This window comes from Fukomys damarensis, unplaced genomic scaffold (genome assembly GCF_012274545.1).
Source record: "Fukomys damarensis isolate Sample0158 unplaced genomic scaffold, DMR_v1.0_HiC HiC_scaffold_14, whole genome shotgun sequence".
In the NCBI taxonomy this organism is placed as follows: domain Eukaryota; kingdom Metazoa; phylum Chordata; class Mammalia; order Rodentia; family Bathyergidae; genus Fukomys; species Fukomys damarensis.
Window position 1 is genome coordinate 11549548 of NW_022900926.1, and position 20181 is coordinate 11569728.

Genomic DNA, 20181 nt, shown 5'->3' on the forward strand with positions numbered 1-20181 from the left:
ACTCGGTGGGCGCCGTTCTCCTGTTCTCGGTCGCAGCGGCGGCAGCGGGGCGCCCGCCCGTCCCCAGGTTTCACTTTCGTTTCCCGTCTCTGATCCCTGACCCTTGGCGCACGGTCCTCTGGGCACCTCCCGGCCCGCGCTGTTGGGTCGTAAACAAGACTTGGAACGGTTCGCCTTTGTTCCCGAGGACGGACGTCCCTTGGCCTCCCGCGTCCTGGTTCCTGCAGGATTTGACACCGGGTCGGAAGCGGCCACTTTGAATCTGGCGCGAAGTCTCCACCTGCGCCAGCATCCCCTCTGCCCGGGCGTTTGCCCAGTCGAATTTAGCGGGTCCTACGAGCTGGGGGACCCTAGAGGCCGCGGGTAAAGGAACCAGGAAGCTGTTAGGGAAGCCGCTCTTCTACAGGATACTGATATTTTAAACATGCAAGAAGCAAAAGAACATTGAAAGGTGCCACATAAATAGGCGTTATGAAGAGGTTTGCAGTTAATTAGGCAAATGGAAAGGCCAGACCTGGGGTGGGGGGTCCGGGGTGTTGTTTTGGAGATGCCTGTATAACAGAACATGCGGAGGTTTGCATAAAAGAGGAAGAAGGAGCTTTTCGGTTGGTGGGTGGGTGGGTGGGCTTTTTGAGACTTCACTTCAGGCTGGTTTGAACTTGCTGTGTATCCCAGTTTGCCCGTCTCCTGCCTCAGTAGCGATTACAGGCAGGAGATTGTTAAAGGAATCTCACCTCAGTTGCAAGAGGATGGCCTTGGAATTCAGGCTGTGGGCTTATCTGTAGCCCTTCTTCAGCATATTAATAGAGTTTAGGGGGGTTTGTGGAGGTTATAGCTTCCTTTCATTCCTTTGCAGAGAGAGGATTATTTTGCCTTTCTCCTTAGTTATGTGAAGCCTAAAGGTCAGGTGACCTTATTTATTTACTCCACAGCTCTCTACATTTATCCAGACACAAGATACTGCTATTTTTAGTAGCCTAGCCAGGCTAGAATGGGTGGTCTTGGCGTTTGCTGTTGGTTCTTGGGGAATGTTCCTACACGCAACCATCCACTTTTGTATCCTTTCTCCCCCTTTTGATATACTCTCGCTATGTTCCAGGCTGGTCTTGAACTCAGGATCCTCCTGCCTTGGCCTCCCAGGGCATTGGGATTTCCTTTAGCTTTTTCCTGCCTGAGAGCTGTAGTTTGCTGCTGCCCAGAACAAAGTCAAAATTCAAAATCCCAAATGTGTTTTTTTTTTTTACTGGACACACATTGTTTTCATACTATCATAAAGTTTAAAAACCCTAAATTCAAGTATTGTGATCCAGGGACTGTCTATACTTTCAAGTGATGAAGGGATTTAAGAGCTGGTACTGAGACACCAGCGTTAAATAGGTCACTTTATGTTACGCAATTCTGATATTAAGAATGAGGAGTCCTGGGTTCATGCCTGTAATCCCAGCATTTGGGAGGCTGAAGCAGGAGGATCACCGCAAGTTTTAGGCCAGCCTGGGCTACGTAGTGGGTTCAAGGCCAGCCTGGAATATATAGTAAGACCCTATTTCAAAAGCAAAATCAATCAATCACTAAATAAGGAAACAAGCAGTTGGCCTCCTTTGATAGTGATTTTCATTCTGCCCTCTTTATGTTTTATTGCACAAGACTTTTCAGTTTCAATTGCATTTGTTTTTAGTTACTGTTATGACTTGTGTCTAAATGTTACCCATAAAGCCTCATGCAGGCATAGGTGGGGCTTTTTTCTGAGGAAGTAGAGTGTGTGATTGATTCATGGTGCAATCTAGGCTCAAGGGCCCTAGGATCGAGGGTGTGAGTGCTGCTCACCCTAAGTAGCCTGGAAAAAATAAAAGGTGCAGAAAGACACTGTTAAGGTTTCTCGTTGCTTGGGTGTATCTTGAACTGTTTCTTTGCGATGCCTGTCTGCCATCTACCCTGCCTTGGAGCCGGCCTATTATGGACTGAAACCTCTACAAACTGTCAGCTAAATAAACCTTTCCCCTTTAACTTTGGGTGTTAGGTATTTTGCCTCAGCAATGAGAAAAGTAAATAAGAATTTGGTACCAGGAGTGGGGTCGTTGCTGTGACTACCTGACGGTGTGATTTGGGAGCTGGCTTGTGGGAAAGAGAAGAGTTAGGAAAGGTTTGGAGATGCTGGCAGAAAAAGTAGAGCTGGAACAGTGAGACTGTACTTGATGGGAGATTCTGGTCAGAGCCCAGAAGATGAGGATGCTGGTAGAAATTCTGTTGGTAAAGACCAGGCTCAGGAGGTTTCTGTAGCAAGGACATGGAGAGCAGAGGAACCACTGGGCTTGCCTTGTGTGATCAAGCAAAACTTCTCTTTACCCAAGCAGAAACAGGTGGGCCGACTCCGAGTGACAATCAGTGTAAAATGGGGGCAGAGCATAGATATAAGTAGAGAATTGGTTGCTAGGCGATTTTCAGGCATTGGTCAGATAATTTGTTTCCCGGAGGAATCTGGGGGCAAAGATAGGGTGGTCTGTGCTCCTCAGGTGGCTGTATAGATGTTTCTTGGCATCCAGGGCTGGGACGTGATGGCCAAGTTTGTCCGAAATGGTTTTTCCCTGGGGCAGTGAAGTTTCCTGCTGGCTGTGACCCTGGCCAAGTAGGGGTGGGGTGGGGTTGGGATGGTGCCAGGCTTATGTCATGTCCTTGGGCGTGAGAGTTTCTGCTGGGCAGAAGGACTGCATTGACTGTTGGATTCCGGAGGATGTGTGTATGGCTTGGCAGGAAGTTTGTTTGCATTTTGCTCATGTCCAGAGACTTTGCCTGAGGCTCAGATAGAGAGTAGCAACTAATCTTGCAGAAGAAATTTCAAGGCTGTCTAGTGTTGAGGCCATGGACTATCTACTGTTGGGGGCTTTTAGCCAGGTTTATACTGAGAATCAAGAGTAAAGAGTCCAGCTGGATGATTTAAAACATTTTGAGTTTGGCCAGAAAGGAAGCTCCGGGAAAGCAGTGGACTGCAAAGATAGAGCAAAGAGATCTTGATTGCTGAGAAGGAACAGGAGAATAGAAGAGTTGACCTGAGGCTATCACAGGAAGCAGAAGGACTCTATTATTTGCAGCCTTAGAATATTAAAAATGAAAGACTTTGCTTTGAGAAGAGAGCCTCAAAGCACCATGCTCCAGAATGGTAGCAGTGTAGGGAAATTGTTCCATGGGATTTGGTTCATAGGCACTGGACCCCTACAGCCAAGAGAGAAGGAAGCCTGGCTGCTGCTCTAGCTGGTAGCAGACCTTGGTGTCATCTACATGTTTGCTGGTTTTCTGTCCATACAGAATACAGGAGTTGTGGGGTCAGGAAGGCCTACACCCAGAGTTCAGACGAAGGCCCGGGAGGCCCCGCAGTGCACCCCTGAGAGGGCAGTGTGTGAAGCTGTGAGGGTGAAGCCAAAGGTGCAGCGGAGACCCCAGAAGGTTGGAGAAGCCAGGGATGTGGGTTGGCAAAAGAAGGGTACAAGACGTGAGCAAAGCCACCAAAGAAAGAAGCCACGGGAGCTCTGACCAGCAGAAGTGCTGTGGGGGTGGAGCCATCCAGGCCCTTGGAGTCCACACTTTCACAGATTGCTGAGGTTGCTGGAAATGGAACTGTGGGATTTAATGTTTGCCCTGCTGGGTTTTGGACTTGTTTTGGTCCCATTCCTTTGTATCCCCCTTTGTATCTTTTGGAATATATTCTTTTGGAATGTCTGTCTTGTGCCGTTGAATGTTGAAAGTGTTTAACTTTCTTTGCCTTGGTATAGGGGCTTGCAGCTAAGAGTTTGCCTTAAATCTCAGAGGAGACTTGGGACTTGGACTTTTTAGCAGTACTGAAACTGTCAGGACTTTGGCAATTCTTGGAGATGGACTAAATGCCTTTTGCATAAAGGGATGTGCCTGAGTCTTTGGGAGGGGCAGGGGTGAAAAGTTGTGGCTTGTGTCTAGATGTCCCCTCCCCCAAAGCCTCCGGCAGTGTAGGTGGGGCTTTTTCAGAGGTGGCTGCAGCTTGACTATGTGATTGATCCATGGTACAGTGCTAGGCTCAAGGGCTGTAGGATTAGGGTGTGAGTGCTGCCTGCCCTAAGTAGCCTGGAAGATAAGAGGGCAGAGAGACAAGGTTAAAGTCCCTTGTTGCTTTGCTACCTTGTGTGCACCATGAACTATTTCTCCTCTGTGATGCCCCTCTGCCAAGCCACCCTGCCTTGGAGCCAGCCAGTTATGGACTGAAACCTTTACAAACTGTGAGCTAAATAAACCTTTCCGCCTTTAACTTGGGCTGTCGAGTATTTTATCTCAGCAATGAGAAAAGTAACTAAGATAGTGATAATCTTTTATGGTAGCTACCTGTGCCTGAAGGTTCAAGCTATGCATTGTCATGTTTCAGCTTTTTAAGTTTAAACTGCATTTGTGTTTCTAAAATACAAGTTTAAAAATGGAAAGGCAATGTTGAACTTGTCCACTAACATTTGTCGGACACTTAGGTGCTGGGCACTGATACGCCTAAATTTTGAAATATATAAATAGTGTGACCACAGTGTGTGGTGGCATAGAACTGTGATCCCCACACTTGGGAGGCTGAGGCAGAAAAATCATTGCGAGTTTGAGGCCAGCCTAGGTTCCATAATGAGTTCAAGGCCAGCCTGAACTATAAAGCAAGATGCTGTCTCAAAAAAAACCCCAAACCCCCCAAAATGGTGTTATTAAGAATTTTTTTTTTTTTTTTTAACATTGAGCTTGATTTTTAAAAAAGGCTTTGTGGGCCAGGGTTTTAGCTCAGTGGTTCCACTGCCTGCCTCGCAAGCACAAGGACCTAAGTTCGATCCTTGGTACCAGAAGGAAAAAAAAAAAGGTTTTGTTATTGCTCTTTTCTTTCATCCAGAATGGAGGTGTATATATTAATAGTAGAAATGATTCAAGTTGCAATAAACATTTGCATTTTTGGCGTACGTGTTAACGGTGACCTAATTTGATAATTATTCTATTGTATGTTATAAGCCGCATACTTCTTTGCAGGTGTTGTATTTGAAAATGGAGAATTATAACAAAAGGCAAAAAATGATTTCTTTAATAACTTCAAGGTAGATTAGTTTTTAGTAAATTCACTGAGTAAAAATGTATGAGTATCCCAGGAAGCTGTTCAGTCTTAGTCCAGTGACACTGGCCTGTCACTAGTGGCGGGGGGAGCAGGGGCCTGTGGAGGCCACTGACTGATGAGCTTGCCAGTGGACTTCATCAGTTTCCACAGCTCCTCAAGATCTGTGTGATTTCTCTACCACGATAAGAAAACAGACCCAGTGTGGAGTATGAATTTCATATTAGTGTTTGATCACGGGAGAGCTGTTACAAGACCATTCGGTTTTTACAATTGAATTTCCAAAAATGCATACTTAGAGGTATGTATACTGTGTTTAACTGTATTTTCAGTGTTATGTGTAGTAAGGGAGAGAAACAACTTAAAAGTTGTTATGGAAGAAAAACAAAGGTTAGAACCTATACAAATGAGAATGCAGAAGTAATATTATTAAAAATTAAAAATAAAGGTGAAAAGACTAAGCCTTGTTCATTTGTTTCCAAAAGATATGTGAAAAATGTAGTTTTATTTATTTATTTAGTTTTATTTTTTTCAGACAGGGTCTTGCTGTGTAGTCCAGGCTGGCCTTGTACTCCCAGAAATCCTCCTGCCTCAGCCTCTTCAGTGCTGGGCCTACAGGCCAGGAGTATGCCACCACACCCAGCAAAAAAATGTAGTTTTAGAATTAAGAAAAGGTAGCTGTGAAAGATGTTGAGGGTTGTGGATTGACTCTGCCTTCATTTAACCTCGAGATATCATGCTAGAACGTGACTAAGGTTTTAGACGCTTGTTGGTTAACATAAACACGCTGGTAGGCAATAGAGAATGTGGTGCAAGAACTGTTTATGTAAGTATGGAAGTGCTCGGCCCACTCAGTGTTAAAATGGAGTTTGGTGAGCTGAATTGTTTTGGTTTGGATATGAGTTCTTAAAAATGGCGATTTCAGTGCTGCGCTATTCTTTCCCCTGTGCGCAGAAGGAGGACGAAGTTCCGGCATGTGTGACGGAGCGTCCAGCGAAGAGGCCGAGGCGGCGGAGTCTCTGAGCTGCATGCCGTTTGCCACTTTAGGCATTGGTGATGCCCGCGAAGGTAGGTGCTTTGTTAACAAACAGGTATTTAGAAGCTGTGTATAGTAAGTTAGTTATATTTTCCCTCAGTAAATTGTTTTAGTTTAAGTACGTGTCATTTTGTTTTGTTTTATTTTGGGTACCGGGGATGAACTCGGGACCTTGTCCTCGCGAGGCGTGCGGAGGCACCACACGTCATGTCTGATGTTAGCTGTATCTGTCGCTACTGTGTCATCAGAGCTATTGGAGGGCCGGGGGTGCAGCTCAGTGGCACCGCGCCTGCCTTGAGCGCAAGGTCCTGAGTTCAATCCCTGGTGGAGCAAAAACAACAACAACCACAAAAAAGCTACTGCAGACAGGGTGAAGGTGTGTTTAGCATAATTTGGGGCCTGAGCCTTCTGTAAACTGGGTGTGAACAGAATGGGCTCGATTAGTTTGTGGTTTGTAATCCCCTCTTCAGTTCTTCATTCCAGCAGTAGCTGCTCATCTGAGGGCATCTGCGTGCACCTCGCCGGCCTCCAGAGGGTTCCCGGGGGACCGCAACAGGCGGTTCCCATGCCCCTCCTGGGGCGAGCATGCAAAATAATTAAACTTGTAACTAAGACGCCCGTACTGATCCCATCGAATCCTTAGTAACTCTCTCGAGGAAGGCTTGCTTGCTTGAAATCCTGTTGGCACTACAGAAATATCTACCTTTGAACATCACGTCATTATAGAAACAATTTCCTACTTGACCTTTGGAGCCACCCCCACAAAAAAAAGCCTGAGAGATTTGCCTATTATCCAAGTTTCTTGTAAGCAGGACACCCAAAGTTAAAAGAGGAAAGATTTATTTAGCTCACAGTTTGTAGAGGTTTCAGTCCATAACGGGCTGGCCCCAAGGTGGGGTGGCAGAAGGGCGTTGCAGAGGATAAACAGCTCCTGGCAGGGAGAAGGTAGCAAAGACACAAGGGACGACCACGGCTCCTTCTGCCTCTCATCTTACCCAGGCTCCTCAGGGCGGGCAGCGCTCACACCCTTAACCCTAGAGCCCGTGAGCCTAGCATTGCCCGGGGAATCAGTCCTGGTGTCACACACCGTAGATCCAGCCACCTTGGAAGAAGCCCCACCTGGGACTGCAGGGGCTTCGGAGGGATGTCTAGACACAGACTAACGAGCATCAGTGCGCATTCAGTTCTGCAGTCGGCTGTCCACTGAGCATCCTTACAGGAAGCCTTGCTGGGACTTCCTCGGCCGCCTCGGCACTTAGGGGCCGGCTTGGTTACCAGGTGGGCGGTGATGTAATCATGGCGCAGGTGTCAGAGTGGCCCCTTTTCATTTAGTAATGGTCCATTTTACTGTTCTAGTCATAATTCTGTTATTTTTGCAATTCCTTACTGTGCGTTCATTTATTTTTATCTTCATTTCTAATCCATTAATGTAACTGCACAAAGAACTCATAGAACTGTAAACTCTTTGAGGCAGTCTATGTTTGTGATGCATCGTCCTCATGTGCACCTTGGGGAATCGGTCCCCACACTGTTACATCTTGACCAACTTTGTTCCCCTCTTGCCCTGCCCTTCTAGCCTGTCCCTTCCCTCGGCTCCCTCCTGCCTGCACCTAATTTATGCTGTGTGCTCTGTCTCTCGAGTATGGGTATAGAGAGGGAAAAACAGTCTCCATAGGTTCAGACCCATCTGTGTTTTCAGGTCTGCCCTGGGGGTTTGGAACCGGACCCCTGCAGACAACGGGGGATTTCTGTGGTTTGTTTTAATGGCTGAGATTGATTCTACATTAAACAAGAAGTTATCTCGTTCAGTCTGTACTTTGAGAGGAGAAAACTAAGACTTAGAGAAGGGAAAACTTACAAATTTGAAAAGAACTAGTTATAGAACCGGTGAGCTTTGGATTGGTTATTAATTTTCGTGGTAAACATTTATTGGATGCTGTCAGGTGTGGTGCTAGACATGAATATCGAAGCACGTGGCAGATCCACATCTGGATCTTCAGGAGGCTCCCAATGTCCTTGTGGAGCCAGGACATCAATAGCAGTAAGCTTCATACAATGAAGGCCACCTGGGCTAGCCTCGGACTCACAGTCACTGTGTAGCCCAGGCTGGCTTTGAACTCGAAGCGATCCTCCTGCCTCAGCCTCCCGAGTGCTGGGATTACAGTTGTGCGCTGCCATACTTGATATCGGAGTTTTGTGATTTGAAACATTCCATGTGATTCTGGTGCTTAGCCCCTCTCCGAAAGTGCGTAGCTCTCCACCTCGCAGCCTTCTGGGTGCAGTTACAGTTTGGGTAAGGGAAGAGGAGTACTTAAAATGCATGCTGTCTCCGGTATTTTGGTGATCAGTCTTTCCCACTCCATGGTCCAGGAGAAAAGGAAGCGTGAAGAGCTGTCTGCTGGCAGGACGTGCGTTTCCCCTCTCCTTTCCAGCTGGCCCTAGAGAAACACGCTGGAGTTTCGCAGCCCTTGGCGACTTTCATTCCAAGAATCTGCACTCTGGCTAAGTAGAAGAACCTTCTGGAAATGGGAGGTGGAATAGCCAGGATTGAAAGTTTTCCTCCCAATTCCGTGCTTCTCGAGGAAATACAATGATTATATGTAAACCGATTACATCACTCTGGTTTCGTTGCTCTCCAGCTGGGGATAAACTGCAGAACCGAGAACAGTGCAGGCTGGGGTCCCCCACATGCACTGCCCCCCGTCTTTGCCCTGGCCCCGGTTTCCACAGCTGTGGGGCTCCGGCCTCACGCCTTTCCTACAGTGACCACAGGACCAGAGGGAAGGAGAGGATGTATTGGTGGCCTGCGTCTAGTACCTGATTCGAAAAGAGGATCGGGATTGGGCTAGGTGGCCAGTCTTTCAGGCAGACGGTATTTTCTCGCAGGATTGGTACATTTCCTTCCTACGACATTAGGGAAGGAGGCCGGGCCCCTCACGTCCACCCCAAACTCTGCACTTACGCCACTTTGTGAGAGTTTAACCCTTACGAGCTACAACTCTGTGAGTTAGTCTAGATTCCAAACCACTATATACAAGACTACTTTTCTGGGGAGGTGGATTTCAAATTGGAAGGTGCAGCTTACACACAGATAATGGGAGAAACCGAAAACTTCAGTTTTAAGTGTTATTTGATTTCTACTTCAGTGATTTTAGTACTTCCAACCATGGGAGCTGGGCTTCTTAAAATATAAAATGTGGATTATAATTCCTCCTTGCTTACCTCCTAGTGTTGCTGTAGAGATCAAAACTGGAAATTGTTTTCTTTTTTTCAATTTTAAAATTATGTTTATTTATTTATTTATTTTTTGTACTAGGGATCGAACTCGGGACCTTGTGCTTGTGATGCAGGTGGTGGCACCACTGAGCTAAATCCCTGGCCTTAAAATTGTTGGTTTTTTGAGACAGGGTCTCACTATGTAGTTCAAGCTGGCCTTGAACTCACTCTGTAGCCCAGGCTGGCCTTGAGCTCATAGTGATCCTCCTGTTTCAGCCTCCTGGGTACTGGGATTACAGGAGTATATCATTGTGCTCAACTTCAAAAGAGGAAATTATGTAAGAAAACAGTTAAAAATGTAAATTAGCATATAACTGTTATTTACAAAAACTTTGAAAGATATCTCTTAGTTATTTGGGGACATCTGATTATCTTTTCTTTCTTTCTTTCTTTTTTTTTTTTTGGTATCAGAGACTGAACTCAGGACTTTGTGCTTGCTGGGAAGGTAAGGCGTCACTGAGCTACATCCCCAGCCCATGATTATATCTTTTTTATAATAGCTTTTTCGATAACTCTTAAGGAACAAACAGTAACGTTTTTTGCAAACAAGAAACTACTAACTAGTTTTTGATCAGATGAGATTTTGACAAAGCTGGCCTTGCTACTAGGTCCACCCTAGGCTGTCACGGGCATGGAGGCATTAGGAGGGACCTCCTTTGACCTACTGGGTCTGTGGTTCCTCTGAGGAACTAGCAGTGACCCCCAGACTAGAGTAAATGTCACCCACAGGCACCTCTTCCTGAGAAACCTCTGAGAAGGCTGAAATCTTAAGCCTAAACTGACTCTCTAACTGACTGTACCATTTATGCTCTCTGTAAACAGAACTAAAAGGGACAAAAATTGTCGACACCAAAATGATTAGTACTTTTGCTTTAGTGCCTGGGATTATAAACTCAAAAACAGTTCCGAAGCCACCCTTCCAGGTGTGGGGTGTGGTACAGCCCTTCACCCTCTGCCAAGGCCTTTTAAGCCACCTCTGTCACTGGGTCACAGGCTGAGGTGAGCTTCTCCCCTTCGTGCTGGGGCCCTGACTTTCACAGGAGCGAGAACTCACCCAGCCCACGGCGGCTGGACACTCGGTGCTGCACATAATGCTGTCAGAGGGAAGGGAAGATGTTGAAGACAGGATTAGTCGTTCCTTCAGGAATGAGCAGTTTTGCAGTTTTTTTTTAAAAGATTGTTATTGTGTTTTAATTAGTAAAATAGTAGATTATTTTATTTTATGCATATTAAATTTGTTTCATTCTTCACCATGTATATATACTGACTTTTGAAGTCATTCATAAAGGTACACATATGAAATTTCTCATAATGCATGAGTAAGTATAAAGACCAAGAAACAAAATGTCATATTCAGCTTTTTACATAGGAAGGGCAAGAGGTTTGAGGGGAGGAGGGGAAAGGGAAAAAAAAGAGGTGGGATATATCATGTACTGGTGCAAATTCCCTATGATAAGTGTTATCATTATGTATGCCTAAAATGTACCAATAAAAATAAATAAATAATAAATCAATCAATAAATGAATAGGAGTTTGACAAGTTTAAGGCCAGCCCGGTCGCCTTAGTGAGACCCTGTCTCCAAATGTGAAAAGAGCTGGGGATGCAGCTTAGTGCAGAGGTGCTGGGTTCAATCTGCAGTACTGAAAAAAAAAATTTTTTTTTTTTTTTAATTTTGAGACAGGCTAAACTGCCCAGGCTGGGCTTGAATCTGCAATCCTCCTGCCTCAGCCTCCTAGAGTGCTTGATTATAGATGTGTACCAAAAATTTTCCTAAATATATTTGCTAAATGTAATAATTTGCCCATCAAGAGTGGTATATTTATTTATTTTTAATTTTTATGTTGTCTCATTTTCATTTATTTGGTTGTTACTGAGGCTGGACATTCTTCATGTTAATGATCACTTAGTTTTTTCATGCTCTTTATCTGTTTTATTGAGTTATAAGAATTCTTTGTAAAGACAACACTTTTGTCATATATGTAACGAATACTTTTTCCCCTGAAACTGGAGTACAGTATTTTACAGAAGATGTTAAATGATGAGCTTGCAATTTTATTCATTTTTCTTTTATTATCAGTGTCTATTAACTTCACACAGTATTGAGTTTCAATGCATATAACATATTTTCATCATACCCATCTCCTCTATTTCTTATGTTTTTTTTTGAGGCAGTCCCACCATGCAGTCCAGGCTGACTTTGAACTCACCACGTAGCCCAAGGTGGCCTTAATTGCTCAATCCTCCTGCCTCGGTGCTGGGTTACAGGTGTGTGCCCCCCTGCCTGGCTTCACACACAGGTTCTTAGAATAATGCTGAATGCCTTTGGCCATATTTTCCTCACTTAATCTCCATGGAAACCAAATGAAGGCAGTAAATTATATTTTTAGAATGTCTTAGGACTTTGCCAAAGATTATCTATATAGTAAGGAGGAGTAATTCTATGAAATGTAGAAAGATTTAATTCATTTCAGGCTTTTAATGGAGGGCAACTGTGAAAAGCATCGCCCCACAATAACAGATGGATTGCTTAATTAAATTAATTTCTCCCATACCTCACTGCTTTGTAGTTTTTGAGAGAATAAACAGAACTTGTGGAAAACTGGTTCATTTACATAAAATGACATGTGGTGCTTTAGTTACTAAAATAAATGTGGAGATCAGAGAGTTGTAGCCTTTGTTAACATGACCGGAGTCATCAGAGCACATTAGAATGGCTCCTAAAACCATTATGGAAATTGACAGGGGGAATAAATTAAATTTATGCCGTGAATTGATGAGGTGTGCTTCACGCCTGACTCTTTTGCCAACCATAAAGTTACTGTGAAGGATTGGGAGCTCCTGGCCAGTGCATTCTGCATTTTATTTCTACAGTCACTCACCTTTAATGTTTTTATCAGTAAAGTAGGTTATTAATTGTGTGGATATTTTTGCTCTGGATATTTTCATATGAAAGTTTTAAAAAAAGCAAATTTTCTCTAGAATCTATCTTCAAAATCGATAATGTCAAAGTTAGAAATAAAATATCTAGTAAGGAAAAGTAGAGGAATTTTGTTCTTTGGCTACACAATTAAACTTTACAAATAAAAGAAAAAGACTATTCAAGCGGACGGGATGGGCTCAGGTGAAACAAGCTTACCACAAATCCACAGGAACCACTGAATTAACAAAAAGTATATTAAGGGTTGATAAAACTCCTAGAGCAATGAATATCATTAGGATTCTTTTTAAAAACCAGTTCTCTGATAACTTTGAATTTTGTGCTATGAGGCCTAACAAAACAGTACTTCATGTTATTTGGTTCAAAGTTAAATTGTTATTGGTGAGATTGAAAGCTAAAGACATTTAGACTGACCTGGTACTACTTAAGTTTTGCCAGGAAGTTGTATTCTGAGTTGGAATTTCACAGTCACTCTGATGATGTGGCCTTCTTCGAGGACTGAGACGTTAAAACCATTACTTTGAGAGAATGTGATTGTGCTTTGTTGATGTCTGCAGAATAGATTTTGTTTTTGTTTTTTGGTACTGGGGATCGAACTCCGGATCTTGGGCTTGCAAGGGCAGCGGCAGAACCATTGAGCAAAATCCCCAGTCCTAGATTTTGTAATGTTTGAAAAGAGCAAAAATCAGTTGCTACAGACAAGATGGGGGTAAAACAAATAAGGTATAAAACCACTTAAAAGGCCAAAAGAACCAGCACTGTTAAGTCTGTCCTTCTCTAGGATTGCCCTTATTAGAGTCTGAATAAAATACAGTACAAATGATTAGATCTTATGTTCTCAGTGAAGAATACATTTTATAGGGCCGGGGATTTAGCTCAGCGGCACCGCACCTGCCTCGAAAGCCCAAGGTCCTGAGTTTAATCTCCGGTACCAAAAGAAAAAAAAAATTACATACAGAATACATTTTACATCGCTAGTCAATTCCCATGTGCATACAAAAAATGGAAATAATAAGTTTCGTTAAGCAATACTCACTGTCTGTGAGTAATGTACTGTCTCCAGGAATTGGACCATTCCATTCCAGTTTTTAAAAATTGCCCTTTACTCTTAAATTAATTTCGTTACTTTCTTAGATGTTGATGCTTGCAGTTTAAAAAACAAAAAAAGACTACAGTTTTAGGAAACTCTTGAAGTCCTTTTTTTCTTTAATTTCACCGTGTCTGATTAGTGCAGGTGTTAACAGTACCTTTAACCTGGATCACAGAAAATCAGAGCTAGAGGAGACGCCTGGATAACCTGTTTTTTAAAAAGTATTTCATTATAGAAACTTGAATAGATTTGCAAGTAGAGAAAATGGGACGGTGAGCCTTAGGTAGTCAACACCAGCTCTTTAGTGGGTTATTTTGAGGTAAATCCCAAGGATGTTACTTTACCTGTAAATACTTTAGTTTGTGACTTTAGAAAGTAAGGAGTGACTGACTGGGTGTGATGGTGCATGCCTGTAATCCCAGCTGTGTGGGAGGCCGAGGCAGGAAGATGACACATTTGAGATCAACCTGCACAACTTAGACTCTGTCTCAGAAAAACCCAAAAAGGCCGGGATGTGGCTCAGTGGTAGGAGCACTTGCCTTATATGCACAAGTTGTTCTTTAATCCCCAAAGCTTCCAAAAAAAAAGTAAGGAGCCATTTAAAAATTTAATTTTATATTTCGCTGTGCCAGGGCTTTGTGCATGCTAGACAAATGCTCTACCTCTGAGCTACTTCCCCTGGCCAAGAAAGCTTTTTTGAAAAGTGTACCTACAAACTCATCCCTGTACCAATAAATAGTAGTAATTTCTATTCTCACCAATTATCCATCCAGTCAGTCTCTGATTGTATCACGGATTTAAAAAACCTATTCGATAGGAACCAATGCATCATACTTGGTAAATCTCTTTCTTTTGTAGATGGGTATAGTCAGGTATTCACTTTTGGTTTTTGCCAATGAGAGCCTATTATTTCTTTTTATTGTCATTCAAAGTATTAACTCAGATTCTCAGATTTGTTGTACAAGTTAATGGGCTTCACTGTGACATTTCCCTAAGCACATATGTTAGGCTTTGATCATAGTCACACTGTGATTCCTGCATATCTTGACTCTGTTTCCTTCTATAAATCTGTTTTCTGTGTGTGTGTGTGTGTGTGTGTGCGTGTGTGTGTGTGTGTGGTTGTGGTTGTTGGAGGGAGGATGGCTGAAGTGTGTGAGTGGGGCTGAGGAAGATAAGGTGGGAGAAACTGGACTGAGAGTTTGGAACCGAGGGTATAATTGGTTAGTTTATAAAGTTTGTGAAGAGTTGTCCTAAGTTAGTGCCTTTATTGTGTGTGTGTGTGTGTGTGCGTGTGTGTGTGGGTGTGTGGTTGAGGAAGTCAGGCTGTATAGACATTCTCCTGATCATTTTACATATTTTTTGCTCCTCATATTTCTAGTAAACTAATAGTTAGAAAGGGAGGCTTAATTATATTTGGCATATTGACAAGAATGCTCCAAAAGTACTTAATTTTTTTTTTTTCTGATTTTGAGACAATGTCTTGCTTTGTCGTTCAGGCTGGCCTTGAGCTCACTGTGTAGCTCCGGCTGGCCTCAAACTTGCAGCGATCCTCCTGCCTCAGCCTTCAGTGCTGGAGTGACAGGCGTGTGCCACCACCCCTGACCAGAGATATTTTGAATTTCCATAGTGTGATATGAGTAGAACAATGTTTGCTTGTCTCTTTTTTGTGACTTTAGGACTGATCAGTGGCTCCAGGTCTTACTGTCTCCATGTTCCATTACTGAAATTTCCTGTCAGCTTTCTACCTGGTGGATCATCTGTTGATGATCTCTGGGTTGATCTATTGCTTTGTTAAGCATTTCAAAATGAGGATATTTTATCTCTGTGTATTTGCCTTTATTAGCTGGACATTTAAAGAACTTTATCTTAGCTATTTTATTTACTGTAGAATATTTACTATAGAATTATCTGGTTATAATAAAAGGCTAGATACATGCCCATTTTATTCCCTTTGTCATCAGATTTTTAGTCATGGTTCTCTGGACTCCTTCAAAGGTGACTGTGAGTTTTTAGTTTTAATTTTCTTTTTATTATTGTATCACACTGAGTGATGTACTTCATACCACTAAATTTGTTACTCGATTTGATGCTCAAATTGTCCCAGGTTAGACCAGTGGGAAAGCTTTGAAATTGACTCTGGACACCTTTGTACCTGATCGCAAGTGCTCCAGTTTGAGTCTTGACTGTCCCAAAACCAGTGTGTTAAGCCTTGGTCCCCTAAGGGTGGTGGAGACTTTAGGGGTGTGCCCTAGCAGGGGAAGGGTAGGTCATTGGGGGTGGATGAACAAGTGATGTTTCCCAGGGTGGGAAAAGCTGTGGCACATAGGAGGAAATGGTTGTTAGCTGGACCTCAGACCAGGGGCTAGCACACTGTGCCCGCAGGCTTACTAGCTGCTTTGTAAATAAAGTTTTATTGAAACAAAGCTATACCACTTCATTTATGTTTTTTTGGAGTTGCGTATTTGGGATGGAGACCATATATGATCTGCAAATACTAAAAAATATGTGTCCTTTATAGAAGTTTTTGCCAACCCCTGCTTTAGCTTTAAAAATGACAGTTATGAGTGATTGGCACTTATATGCTGCTGCTTTCCTTTTCCGACTATATCATCTTTGTTGAAACGTTCACACACATTGTTAGCTGCTGTTTTTCTTCTAGACACTGATGTGCCTCAGATAAACTCAAAGAAGAGTGAAGAAAAGGAGTCAATTAAGAGTGAGCAAGAAAACAAGAGGAAAAAACACCATAAAGATTATCAACCCAACTATTTCCTGTCCATTCCGATCACCAACAAAAAGGTACCATTTTTTTAATGCTGTTTTTACTGAGACCCCATGCATGCCAGGCAGGTGGTCTACCGTGGAGCCACATTCCCAGCCCAGCATTCAGATTTAAACAACAGTTCTGCTAAAGCTGCTGGACCAAGATGGCATGACAGTGCTTTCCAAGCACTTGTTCACTTTATCGGGGGAACTTTCAGAAGTAGAGACAAGTGATCAGATGGGAAAAGAAGATTCTGAAATCTCTGGGGTGGAGTAAACTGCAGTTTCTGGTTACTTAGTCCCTTTTGTGGCGCAGATTATTACAACCATTTCTTTAAAAACTACTCTAGTTAAAAGCTAACTGCTGTATAGGTTGAGTGTCCCTCATCCAAAGGTGCTCTGGCCCAGAAGTATGATACATTTTGAATTTCGGAAGATTTTCAAAGACGTAATGAAATATCTTGGGGATGGGACCCAAGTCCGAATGTGGAAATCACTTGTTTCAAATACGCCATACGTAGGGCCTGGAAGTAATCTTACACGGTAACTTATAGTGTGCCTGCGTTTGGACTGTGACCCATCCACATGAGGGCACATGTGAAATTTTTTATTGGTGGCATCTTGTTGGCCCTCAGAAAGTTTTATATTCTCGAGCACTGTTGATTTCAGAGTTTGGATTAGAAATGTTCAACCTGTGGCAGACTTGATGTGGCATGGAACACTCAGTAGAAACCTGTTAAGAATCTGAGAGATAAATGTGAAATGTGATATGAATAGGGGAAGATGGTACCAGCCAGGTAGCTCATACTAAAAATCTTTTTCTTTTTCTTTTTCCCCGCTACTGGGAATTGAACCCAGTGTCTTTGCACTGAGCCAAATGCCCTATCTTTGTGTTTGTTTGTTTGTTTGTTCGTTTTGAGACAGTGTCTTGCTAAGTTGCCCAGGTAGAACTTGAACTCGTGATGGTCCTGTTTTTATTCCCTTTGTCATCAGATTTTTAGTCATGGTTCTCTGGACTCCTTCAAAGGTGACTGTGAGTTTTTAGTTTTAATTTTCTTTTTATTATTGTATCACACTGAGTGATGTACTTCATACCACTAAATTTGTTACTCGATTTGATGCTCAAATTGTCCCAGGTTAGACCAGTGGGAAAGCTTTGAAATTGACTCTGGACACCTTTGTACCTGATCGTAAGTGCTCCAGTTTGAGTCTTGACTGTCCCAAAACCAGTGTGTTAAGCCTTGGTCCCCTAAGGGTGGTGGAGACTTTAGGGGTGTGCCCTAGCAGGGGAAGGGTAGGTCATTGGGGGTGGATGAACAAGTGATGTTTCCCAGGGTGGGAAAAGCTGTGGCACATAGGAGGAAATGGTTGTTAGCTGGACCTCAGACCAGGGGCTAGCACACTGTGCCCGCAGGCTTACTAGCTGCTTTGTAAATAAAGTTTTATTGAAACAAAGCTATACCACTTCATTTATGTTTTTTTGGAGTTGCGTATTTGGGATGGAGACCATATATGATCTGCAAATACTAAAAAATATGTGTCCTTTATAGAAGTTTTTGCCAACCCCTGCTTTAGCTTTAAAAATGACAGTTATGAGTGATTGGCACTTATATGCTGCTGCTTTCCTTTTCCGACTATATCATCTTTGTTGAAACGTTCACACACATTGTTAGCTGCTGTTTTTCTTCTAGACACTGATGTGCCTCAGATAAACTCAAAGAAGAGTGAAGAAAAGGAGTCAATTAAGAGTGAGCAAGAAAACAAGAGGAAAAAACACCATAAAGATTATCAACCCAACTATTTCCTGTCCATTCCGATCACCAACAAAAAGGTACCATTTTTTTAATGCTGTTTTTACTGAGACCCCATGCATGCCAGGCAGGTGGTCTACCGTGGAGCCACATTCCCAGCCCAGCATTCAGATTTAAACAACAGTTCTGCTAAAGCTGCTGGACCAAGATGGCATGACAGTGCTTTCCAAGCACTTGTTCACTTTATCGGGGGAACTTTCAGAAGTAGAGACAAGTGATCAGATGGGAAAAGAAGATTCTGAAATCTCTGGGGTGGAGTAAACTGCAGTTTCTGGTTACTTAGTCCCTTTTGTGGCGCAGATTATTACAACCATTTCTTTAAAAACTACTCTAGTTAAAAGCTAACTGCTGTATAGGTTGAGTGTCCCTCATCCAAAGGTGCTCTGGCCCAGAAGTATGATACATTTTGAATTTCGGAAGATTTTCAAAGACGTAATGAAATATCTTGGGGATGGGACCCAAGTCCGAATGTGGAAATCACTTGTTTCAAATACGCCATACGTAGGGCCTGGAAGTAATCTTACACGGTAACTTATAGTGTGCCTGCGTTTGGACTGTGACCCATCCACATGAGGGCACATGTGAAATTTTTTATTGGTGGCATCTTGTTGGCCCTCAGAAAGTTTTATATTCTCGAGCACTGTTGATTTCAGAGTTTGGATTAGAAATGTTCAACCTGTGGCAGACTTGATGTGGCATGGAACACTCAGTAGAAACCTGTTAAGAATCTGAGAGATAAATGTGAAATGTGATATGAATAGGGGAAGATGGTACCAGCCAGGTAGCTCATACTAAAAATCTTTTTCTTTTTCTTTTTCCCCGCTACTGGGAATTGAACCCAGTGTCTTTGCACTGAGCCAAATGCCCTATCTTTGTGTTTGTTTGTTTGTTTGTTCGTTTTGAGACAGTGTCTTGCTAAGTTGCCCAGGTAGAACTTGAACTCGTGATGGTCCTGTTTCAGCCTCCCTTGGTGCTGGGATTCCAGGTGTGAGCCAGTGCCGAGCTGAGAAACTTGTAAGAAAGAGCACCTCCTTTAGAAGACTGTTTTTGCATTTCAGCCCAGTTTTAGAGCCAGATCAAAATTATTGATTGTGGGCTTTCATTGCTTTGATTAGGTGCATTTTCAGATTGCTTCTCTTGGTTTAACTGGAATGTTTCTAGAGGATACTAGTGAATACTCTTTATTTGTTAATTTATTCATTCATCGTTTGAGGTTCTGAGTGTGGAGCCCAAGATCTCACATACGCTAGACATGAACGCTACCACCTAGCCACTACCCTGGTCTGGCTAATGAATATTCAGAGAGCAAATAAAATGGAAATCAAAGAAATGCAGTATCAAAAGAAAAATAATACTACTGTTGGGCCATTCGAGGAACAATCTACCCTGTGAATACAGTTTAGCTGGGTTGGAAAGAGATATAAAGAGAGAAAAATTATATAGCCGTAGTCGATTTTAGATTTGACACAGTGACGCATCATATCCTGGTTTTAGTAATACATATTTGATTCCTTTGGTGGGTGAATGAAAGTGTTTAGGTGATAACAAAATTATATGATATTCTTGCAAGTTGTTTGGATAGTTTTTTGTTGTTGTTGTTTGTTTGTTTTTCTGGCTATGTAGCCCAGGCTGGCCTTGAACTTGTGGTGACCGTCCTGCCTCAGCCTCTCTAGTGCTGGGATCACAGGTGTGCACCTGCACACTGAGGCCTTGCTTCTGCGTCTGCACTCTTGTGAGGATGTGTGGGCGCTGGAGGGGTTGTTAGACGACGACACCTGTGTCACCAGCTCCTTCGTGGTGTCGCCCAGTGACCTAACCTCTGCGTCAGCTTCTGTTGGTGCCAGTACTGACCTGGGTGATTCTTTTCCAAGCCCTGGTGTGAGCCCACCTCCGGCCTGCTCAGAGCCTCCAGGACCACCCCGCTGGTTTCCGTTTCCCCCTCTCCTGGCTGCTCCCTGCCAGCCTAGCTTTCTGCTTCATCCTGTCTGCGGTTCCCTGGCCTCCCTGGCTTCCCTCTTCCCAGGCAGGGGGAGTTTTCTCTCTCCTTGGGATCCTCAGGCCTCTCCCCAGGGCCCCTCACCCTGTCAGCTTCCCTCTTCCTCTTGCTCCACCCGCAGCATGGACGGCTTTCCGGTTGTCATTTGTCACCTTTGCAGTTGGACACTTGCCTTCCT

At 43.4% G+C, this 20181-nt stretch overlaps 1 protein-coding gene across 4 annotated transcripts in view; it reads left to right on the top strand.

Moving 5' to 3' along the window:
• The first annotated feature begins 377 nt into the window (after window positions 1-377).
• The window catches only part of Akap7 (A-kinase anchoring protein 7), a 118278-nt gene continuing 98474 nt past the window's right edge, over window positions 378-20181 (top strand). The window contains exons 1-3 of one of the 4 annotated variants that reach the window (XM_033763234.1): window positions 378-451; window positions 6047-6160; window positions 16093-16232. In XM_033763234.1, the coding sequence (XP_033619125.1) occupies window positions 6067-6160; window positions 16093-16232 (234 nt within the window). In that variant the 5' untranslated portion in view covers window positions 378-451; window positions 6047-6066. Of the gene's footprint in view, window positions 452-6004; window positions 6161-9815; window positions 9850-16092; window positions 16233-20181 lie in introns of those variants that run through there. The other 3 variants (XM_019209777.2, XM_010639127.2, XM_033763235.1) reach the window with 3 other exon arrangements.